Raw genomic sequence first — 10,575 nt, 5'->3', positions numbered from 1 at the left:
GGATGATTATCTAACTCCAAAAGCAATCTAAACATATGTGCTATAGCTATTATTTGACTATGGGACTTTAAGATATGAAAAAAGTAATTCTAAAAAAGAAGTATGGCAATTTTTTCATAAAAGGTAAGGAAATAGCTTGAAATATCATTGATCAATGACAACTTGACCTTAAAGAGTTTAGATCCTTAATAACTCCAAGTCTTGCAAGAAATAAGCCATTATTGTCAATAATTAATACCCCAAAATACCTCATCAATGCCTTAGAATAATTCTAGGAACCGACTAAGTTACCAAGCCATAAAAGTTTCCTTGGAGATTTTTCTATCCTTCTAGTAAACTAGTGATATAGACTACTATATTATGTTAGCAAATTCATGATAAAGGTAGAATATAAATACTCTCTATAATAGAAAGAAAGCATTGGCATAGTATATAATTTTAAAAAAATTAGGCAATGAAGATAGTAGCTTTACCTCCGATGGATCCAATTGAAGATCAAGTCATAGATATTTGCACAAAGATACATGAGATGAAGTAGAGAAAAGAGTCATACAAGAACTCCACAGTTAGTAAATGATCCATGCTTTTTGTTTGAAGGGAAGGGAAAGGATATAGCAAGCAAAAAGAGAGAAAATAAAATCGATAACAACATCTAAAATCCCCTTGTAAAGACAAATTAATGGAGAAGGTAGGAAACCATCGAGTTTAGCTATAGAGTAGCCATCCATAAGCCTACAACTCAAACTCCAAGATTGGTCCAAAAGAATTGTTAGCTATGGGTCTACTAGTCAATAGTTGGTAGTCATAATCTTGGTAAAGATGAGGTTCGTATTGGAGGGCTTGGTAGTCAAGAACCCATAAGTCAAAATCCTAGTAAAGAAGAGCCTAGGGGTTAAGAGCATGATAAAGACCATGGTAGTCAATAGGCTAGGAGTCAAGGTCCTAATAGAGAAAACACTTTTTTGTCTCTCAAAGGTGTGTGTGAACATTGTTTGTGAGGTTGTTTTTATACTTAAAGGGTGTATTTATACACCAAGAAGATATGTATGTACACCCTGTCTACAAGATAACAAGCCATATATAGACTATTTCATTTTGTTAGAAACATAGTTACTCACACTGTTTATGAGTTTGCACTTTATACTTAACATGTTTCAATACCAAAATGAAGTTGGGAAAAAAAAAGGGGAAAAAATTGTGTACGAACATGATTTTTGAATTTGTTTTTAGACTTAAAGAGTGTAACTTTACACCGAGATAGTGCACATGTACACCATCTCTCTAAGAGGCACTAGAAGGCATAGGCCCTTTTTCGACGAGAATACCAACGTTTTTTACACTAATTTTTTTTTAAACAAGTGCAAAGTTCGTTATTAACGTCATTATAAGCATCAAAAAAGAACGGTCGCTATATAACCGTCTCTATATAGCGACGCTAATAAACATTGCTATATAGCGACATTGGTAAATGTCGCTATATAGCAACACTGGTAAACGTCCCTATATAGTGACAATTAATAGAGAGAAAAAAAAATCATTAGTGGGGCTAAACAGGGCCATAGCAAGCCCTGTTTTGTCCGACTAATGTTTTTTTTTTGTAATTATTAAAAAAAAAAATTTATTACAAAATTTTCCTTGCGAAAAGGGTGATACAAAATCGCTCAAATGAAATGATCGAGCAACAAAAGCATATACATGTCGAAGATATACAACATTGTTTGTTAAAAAATTACCCTTTCGAAAAGGGTGATACAAAATTGCTCAAATGAGCCGATATACAAAATGATATACATGGCGAAGTATATGCAAACTACTACTACTACTACTACTACTAATTAGAATCGTCATCCTCCGCCTCATCCTCGTCTTGCTGGCTTGATCCTTGGCCTTTGTGAGCTGCGCCTACTCCCTGACCCTCGTGAGCTACGCCTGAACCCTCGCCCTCATGATTGCTCGCCTTTGGTGATGGGATGCTCGAGCTTTGACTCTAAGAGTGAAACCATCTTACTTGAAAATTAGATTGGAACTTAAAGAATAAAACAATTTAAAAAGTGAGATTACAAGTAGGAGAAGACTTATACCATGCGCGCAACCACCTTAGCCCAATCGACCGTCGCTCCCATTACCTCCTACTCCATAAACCACGGCTTTGTTCCTATGCAAAACGTGCATCGTGTCTTTGCATCTGTAGGAAGACGACCCATCGTAGCTTGATGTGGACCCAATTTACGAGAGTTAGATAAAGTGCATGTAATATGTAGTAAAACAAATAGAATAATACATTAAATTAGAAGAAGTAGACTTACCATGGTTGCCTCGAATGCTAACTGTCCACCTGCACCAAAGTGCGAAGTACCTATGGCGTCTGTCTATCTCCTCGCAGCCCTCCTCCGACCCTTGAACATTTCGGGATGGTCCCTATTCTGCTTCTTGAGGAACTTCCAATCAGCTTTGTCTGCCCAGTTGGGTTTAGCCCTCCCCTTTGCAATGGAAGTATGCAAGGTTGATCTACGATGCTTCAAGACCAAACCCATGCACTCTCACATGTAATTCTCGTTATATAATCATTACAAAACCACATCCATTGTGCTTTTAGTCCTCCTACCCCTAGATGCCACCGTTCAGAGTAGAAACAGGGTGCCACCACTCCTTGTGAACTGCTTTGTATATATCGATTACACTTAAACTTTCCATCTATGAATCCAAGACACTTCACTTTAGAGTTTTTGGAGGTCCTTCGAATTGCCCAAAAGGTACGGTGGATAGGCACTTCAACAATAGAGAGGCCAGTAGGAAGACCTCCTTGTCTCATAGGTGGAGCCATTGGGGCTTGTTCTCTTGTGGGCATGGTCTCATTCTGAGCTCCTTCAGCTTCCCCTACATTGCCATGTTTTTCCCATGATGTTTTTGTAGACTCCCCTTGAACTCCACCTTGCTCCATTATGGAAGCCCTAATGTCCACTGGTTGGGTATCCTTGCAGTTTTATTGAATGCCAATCTCCACCTTCTGTCTCGAACCTTATTTTTCTCGACCACCCTCTTTGCTTACGATCTTTGGTCTCCATCACATACCCTGGCTTATGTGTTCTAAATGTATACTTGATGACTTGCTTCTCTTTCTTTGGACTGTTACCTTATCCCCATGTAATGGTCTTGGTTCTTCATACATTGGTGTCCTTGCAACTATTTCATGCACCATTTGTGCAACTTGTGCTGGTGAAGGTGTACTCCTTGAGGCCACTCTTTGCATCAAGGCTTCCAAGTTAGGACCATCCCCAACATGTCTTCCAATCATATATGCATATTGTTTGGCACTTTGTAATAGGACATTTGCCATGTCCGAGATGCAACAATCATATAATTGTATCTTTGTCTTAAACCCTTCTCCTGCTAGCCAACTACCATGCATGCTTTCAGCTAGATTTGACCTTGGAGTGTGTGCCTCCTCCAAGGAACTCTTTGTTACCTGTGGTAAAAAAGGAGGTAATTAGAATTGGCTTATTACATTTATTTAGCTTACTACATTTATCTACAAAATACATACCGTGCTCATGAGATTCCTCCAATGGGCAATCCGCACATCCCACCAACTAAACCATATGTCCATTGAAGGAATGTCGGCCTCACAGACATGTCCTGCATGCCACCACTTCCGAATGAGCTTTGCTTGGTTGGTAGCTTCTTGCTTTGTCTTACATAATCTCCAATTCTCGCACATGGTGATATGCTCATTCCTCATATCCTCTTTGATGAATTTCCTTGTGTGCTTATGCAAGCTTTGTTCCCAATGGAAGAGATATGAGTGCTCTCTCCCAACAATTATGTTGTTTGGGCCCCCATTGAAAATATTTCTCACAGCTATCCAATTTGCTCCAACTTCATCAGACATGAAACCATGAAAATTTGCAGGGGGATACCGACATTGTTTCATTGTGGCATTCAACATCTCCCAAAATAGGATTTGGCTTGCAACATCTTCATCTTTCATCTCACATGTGGCGATGGTCATTAATTCCTGCACACTGGCAGACAAAGCCAACATTATTAAATATTATACCACAACTCTCTTGATGATAGCAACATGGATACATAAGGATGGAGGGGAGTTATACCTAGGATCATAAACATGGCATGCCATTGTGCTCCACCCAATCACTCGATGGGTGTGATCAAATTGTGTCCATGAATTCCTCAAATCACCATTTCCTCCTCTTCTCATGCGATTAACAAGATCCACACCCGATACTAGACCATTGGTTGACATTTTAAAAACAAAACATTTTTCATCTAGCAAGCCTTGCCCTGGAAAATGACTTCCATGGAAGAATGAATACATAGACCTTTTCTTTAGTAAAAGAAGGCTGTCATAACCTTCCCCAACAAGTAACCTTGCCTTCTTCTCTTGTGCAACAATCCATTTGAACCTGTAACATCACAAGTCAACTATTTAGAAGGTCCATTCTAAAGTTAAGTAAACTAAAAATCACTTAGCTACAAACAAACATACCGTTGATTCTCAACTAGTGGTACCAATTGCTCAAGAAAGTTGGTCAACTCTATATCTCCCACACTTGCCCCTTCATTATTGTCTCCTCTCATCAATGATCAATTCAAGAGTTCTTTGGCAACACTCATTTGAGCTTTGCATGGTCCAGCATTTTTATCCACCTTCAAAACATCTGCAACAAGCTTCTTTGTTTTCTCTATCATTGCCTTAGATGTTCCTGGCTACACGAGGTGCTGATGTTCACCAACATGGACCATCAATCTAGTCATTGTTTCATCAAATGGCATTACATAATATACTATGCAATTACAAGTATCAATGCAATAAGCAGGCTTATGACAATAGTGACAAACAATCTTGTTCCTCTCCTCTTCAGTCAAGAGTCCAAGAGCAATCTTCTTTTGTAGGTAGCCTCTAAAAAAGGATGTGTTAAACTTCTTATTGTTTGCAAAATAAGGGCAAGTAATCCTATGGCATTCTAATGAGCCAACACAGTAGCTAAGCCTTACTGTACATGAGATAGCCATGTTTGTGGTTGATGGTTTAGTCCATATGTGGTGATCAAATTTTTGCTCCATGCCATTCATGCCATTGATGTTTCCAAAAGTTGGAGGAAATTCCAATAGCATATTTCCATTGTATACCCTTGGTAATTCAGTGACTTGCTTCCTTTGCTTTATATTTGCACTCCGCATTTTGAGTATATAGGCTTGCTTGTTCTCCATGATCCAAGGTATGATGCTTTTGCTAATCTGACATTCATCTTTTGAATGGTCCTCATTTGAACCTTCAAGGTCAATGTGTGGAGTCTGCATCATATCAATGTCAACATCAGTCCTCGACTTATAAGAATTGTGGTACATACCAGGCTTCTCAATGGGACTTAACTCTTCAAGATCCACATAAGGAGATGGTTGAGAGGTTTTCTTTCCTTCTTTGCCAAACTCTTTGGAGTAAACTCTACTAGCAACACAACATGATGATGAACCAGGCTCTTCAAGATCACTAATAGTACTTGCTGCCATGATTGTATTGTGGATGAGAGCATACCTTTTTGTCAAGGAGGCATCTAGTACGTAATGCTCTTGACCATCAATATCCCATGCAGATGAAACCTTTACCTTCATTGTTGCTTCACCTTCAATGACTGCCTTAAGGCAGATGAGCTTGTGCGTATGGGGAAGAAGGCTTTGAAGGAAATGTGAACTAACAATCCTTCTTCCATCCTTGAGCGGGATAGAGTGTGATAGATTCACTCCTTCAATAAGCCATTCAATAGAAGCCTCTTCTATAGCCATTTTGGATGACACAACAAAAGGTACCAAAGACACAGGGAGCTCAGAGAAAGTGGTTATTAGAGGAGCTCAGAGAATACAGACAATCTTGAGAGCAGAGGGATGGTAATCCAACATGGTATTGAGAGTAGAGGGATGGTAGTCCAACATGGCATTGAGAGCAGAGGGATGATAACCCAACACAGATCATGAAAATAAGAAGGGATGAAAGAGAGAAATGCAATGTGATGCAAAGCTAGAAGGCAACCAAAGAGACTTAGAAAGTAATGGTGGGAGAGAATGAAGAGGAGAAAATGACAAGAGAGTAGTATCAGGATGCCTGGTCACGAGAAAGCAGAGTGCAAATATTGAAAATGGGTAGAGAATGGGTAGAGGAATGTGAAACAGGTGGTGTTTGAGCTAATTCCAATGTCGATTATGCCTTGACACCACAATGAGAAGTAGCTGTGTGACCATCATTACAACCCATTGAGCTGGAATGATGGTGAGAAAGGTGGCGACCGAGATTCTTTCACAAACTTGGATTATGCCAAGATGCCACAATCTTAAGCCTTAAAAGCAACATGCTATTATAGGGACGATTATCCGAGTAGAGAACATTGATGCCGACTATGCCTTGCTGCCACAATCTGACACTAGTTTGTCACCTTATCCTTCGCCCCCTCTCTCGGCTCTCTCCTCCCTCCTTCCACCTTTTCCCCTCCTCCTCCTTACACAGCTCCCCTTTCCTCTCTCGGTAATCCCTCTCTCGGCTCCCTCCTCCCTCTCTCCTCCCTCCTCTCGGCTCTCTCCTCCTCCTCCTTGCACTCACACAGCTCCCCTTTCGTCTCATCTCAGGAAGCTTTGTAAAGGCGTGGCTAAGGGAGTCAGCTCTTCTAAAAACTCACACGACTGCCAAAGCAACAGGTAAAGCTTCGTTCAAGCAAATTTTTCTAAGCCGAACTATCTTATTTTCAATCGTTAAAGCTTCAAGAATTTTTGAATTGGCCTTGCACTCAGACAAGAGATGAATTCTCTCTGAATTCTCTCAGCAACTTGTATGAAAAAAAAGGGGGGTGCTCAGCAATCTCCTAGAGTCTACGCTAGCGCAGACTCTAGGGGGCTGCTGAGCCCATGGATATGGAGACCAATACGTTTGACAGAGGTGTGCTAACTTACTACTTCCACTTCAACTTCCGTTTCTACTTCTGCTACTTTTGATATTCATCGTGATTTGTGCTCTTCTCTTTGCATTTGCATAGAATGAAAGGTGCTCTCTTGTAAGGTTTCTTAAGATTCTAGAAGCAATTTGATAGATAGATGTTTGCATGGGGATACAAATCGCTAGCTCTACTTTTGTTAAGCTCCATCATATGTTTATTTGATTAGAATCCTATTAAATTCATTGTCATACTTGCTATAGAATCGATATCTGCCATCGCAAAGAAGAAAAAAACATGCAAGGCAAACAAACAACGCAGGTTACCAACAAAAGACCTCGCTTTATAGCGATTTCTAGAGCCATCTACGTTATGCCTCACGACAATAAAGATCAATACAATAGCTTTTGCCTCCAATGCAAAATCTACTTTCTACGTATTCACTATAGCTTGCTTGCAGGGAATGGTTCCTCTCACCACATGGGTTCTCATCTCCAACTTCAAGCTCTCCTACAATCTGCTGCGCAAGGTCCGCATCCTCCTTGCTCTATATGTTGTTCATCACTGGAGTGTCCATCACATGGATGTCACCACTGCTTTTCTGCATGGAGACTTTGAAGAGGATCTCTACATCGAGCAACCAGCTCACTTCGAGGTTCGTGGAAAGGAGCATCTTGTTTGCAAGTTGCACAAAGCTCTGTATGGGCTCGAACAATCATCTCGAGGATGGTATATGAAACTTGATCACTTCTTCATCAACAATGGTTTCTCCCACTTTGACACTGACAATGGGATTTATAGTACTCAGGATCAGCAACACGTGTGCATTGTAGCAGTTTATGTTGACGACCTACTGATTGTTTCCAACTCTGATCACCTTCTATTGCAAACCAAGGATCATCTCCAACAGACTTTCCAGATGAAAGATCTTGGTGTCACAACTCACTTCCTAGGTATGCACATTGAATGGTCTACGAATCGAGATTGTGTCTGCCTTTTTCAAACTCGATATCTCACCTCCCTTCTTAAGCAATGGGTTTTTGTCCACAACAAACCCGTTTCTACCCCAATGACTACATTGCCTCCCATCCCTGATGAGAATCTTCCAGCCGTGGATTTTCCATATCGAGAAATCCTTGGAGCTCTGATGTATGCAATGCTTACTACTTGCTTAGATTTGGCCTTCTCTGTTTCCTATCTCAGCCGATATGCCTCCTCTCCTCATGAACTTCACGTTGCTGCTCTTAAACGTGTCATGCGCTATGAAGTCACAACTTTTTCAATGGCCATATTTTATAGAATCATGTAGGGACAAACATGACTACCATGTTCAACTCCATCAAATTACTTTATGTGGTTTTGCAGCTACACAATCGCCTCTTTTCCTCCAACTACTGTTTCAAAGAAGTTATGAAATGAGAATTTTTTGAGAATATGACTAGAAGGTAACCTTGTTTGGATTGAGAGCTCTGTTGTTGTTATCTTTCAAGAGCAAGATATCAAAGATGGAGAGCTTAGTTGGAGCGTACCATTGATTGATCAGTCATGGAAGGAATTGATAGCTCAATCTAAGAGGTAGAGTTTGATTTTACTTTTCCGCTTCCATGGGAAGAATGTTATGTACCTGGATACTAATCCTCAGATTTAGGGGAGCTTGGGATTAAGCCTAGCAGCTAACGTGGGTCTAGAGGACTTGTGCAGTAGCAAAGGGCCAACTATCTATATCTAATTGGGAATGCTATTTATAGTGGGATGCTATTTATAGCAGAATGTTCTTCTATAAAAAAGAGGCCAAGGGCACTGGCTTGGACCAAAGGCTGAGACTTCAGCCATATACATGCATATTACAAGATGGCATGTCTAAGGTTCCTCATGGACGAGTTCTAAGGTTCCTCATGGACGGGTTCACAGTGTCACTGATCTCTATGCAGTACCACAGCAAGGTTTGATAGCAGTAAGGTTGAGGTTTGGCAGTTTGTTTCAGCAATTCTATTCCAATTTACAGCTCAGTAGTTCATCTCTCAGTTTCACTCAGTTCATCTCTTAGTTCTCAGCCATCTCTCTCACTCACGTAGTAACTACTATTGGCAAGATCCATGGTTCGAAATGTATTCGAAGCTTTCATAGGTCATCTCCAATAGTCTCAAGTCCTATTATTGAATTAGGATTAGCATTCATTTAAAGATATTGGTATCGAGGACTTCTTTCAAGGAATTGATATGTATCTCAATTGTCTTAAGGGTTTGCATTGCAATGTCTCAAGGGTTACAAATTTCACTATCTTAAGGATTTGAATCATTTATATATGCTTATGCATTTTATATTCTACTATCTTAAGGATTTGAAACATTTTGTATATATAGGTTTCATAGTAGTAGCATTTTCATCCTAACAAGATGGCACCAAGGCGAAAGAAATCAACTACAAGAGGTAATTCTAAAACTTTTTGGTACTGATAACCTTGGCATATCTATGATGGACGTGAGCAATATATAACTCATCCTTGCTAGTTGTGATATATATTCAAAGGAACTAAAACTTATGCATTGAGATCTGGACCATCAAGAAGATCTATGAGTGAGGAGTGTACGTCTCGTACTCCACAAAATGATGCAAATAACCCACACATGGAGACACTTGCAGAATCTAAGGCTACTATCACTTGAGAAGAGTCATCATCTCATCCCATGATTAGTCTTGAACAACAAGAGGTGCAAGAAGAGCCTCAAGGCTAAGGAGAGCAAGAGAGTACAGAAAAGACAAAAGAAAAAGCTCCAACACATGTAAGAGTACTTGGGAAGGAGATTCAAATTGGACTTTTGCAAGATGTCCTTGATCATATACGGTGCTTCTTGACTTTGGTTATTTACATGATGATGGAGAGGAGGTACATTAAATCACCTAAATGTTTGTTTATATTGGTCTAATAAGCATGATTTGGATGTATCTAACTTGAGGTGTCATCATCCATTAGGTTCACAATCTACAAATGGGTATCTTCTGGCGTGGAAAATCAGACCTCCCACACATGGATCGACAGGCAGGTGCAAATGTCTCTAATAAGCTTTTTCCAGCAAAGACATCAGTGCTACACAAGTGTGACCATAAACATGTCGCAAAACGGACACAAGTTGCATCAACTTACTTACGAGGAGGGGCAGAAAGATCAGATTACTTGCACGAGTAAGACCCTATACAAGCACAGATTGAATTTATGGGGTATAATTGAAGTTCTTTCAAGGAAAACAAATATGGATTGTCAAACATCCTCTGATCCCTTTTAGTGCTTCTTGTAGGTGGATACTCAGAACATTCACAGACCCTGGTGATTGCATCATCGATGTCTTTGCAGGTTGCTTTGGGATGGCAAGGCTTTGCGAAGAATTAGGTCGCCATTTTCTTTCCATAGAGAATGACAATGTTGTTGCTGACATGTGTCTGCGATCAATCAGTACAGAATAGCATTTCCATAAACTATGTAGTATTGACAGTAATACTTGTGATCATCACTTTTGATGTTCTTGTTGAGGTTGTCATGTAACACATACTATGTCCTTGGTCATGGTGGTTGTGTGGCACAAGAGTGTCTTTATTGCTCTGTGCTTTCTGCTCTTTTTTGGTTCCATAGTCAGAG

The 10,575-nt window shown here is 40.0% G+C and overlaps 1 protein-coding gene across 1 annotated transcript; it reads right to left on the bottom strand.

Moving 5' to 3' along the window:
• Positions 1 to 1,831: 1,831 nt before the first annotated feature.
• On the bottom strand, positions 1,832 to 4,336 carry LOC147887417 (uncharacterized). The gene is made up of 3 exons (XM_087394310.1): positions 4,113 to 4,336; positions 3,545 to 4,022; positions 1,832 to 1,957 (listed from the first exon to the last, which is right to left on the bottom strand). The coding sequence occupies exons 1-3, from the start codon at positions 4,334 to 4,336 to the stop codon at positions 1,832 to 1,834; spliced, it is 828 nt and encodes a 275-aa protein (XP_087250436.1).
• Between the last annotated feature and the right edge of the window lie 6,239 nt (positions 4,337 to 10,575).

Source organism: Dipteris shenzhenensis, chromosome 23 (assembly GCF_047967505.1).
Source record: "Dipteris shenzhenensis isolate YYH24624 ecotype China chromosome 23, Dip_SZ_1.0, whole genome shotgun sequence".
NCBI classification, from domain to species: domain Eukaryota; kingdom Viridiplantae; phylum Streptophyta; class Polypodiopsida; order Gleicheniales; family Dipteridaceae; genus Dipteris; species Dipteris shenzhenensis.
The sequence above is the reverse complement of the archived record's forward strand: the minus strand, read 5'-3'. Positions and strand labels throughout refer to the sequence as shown.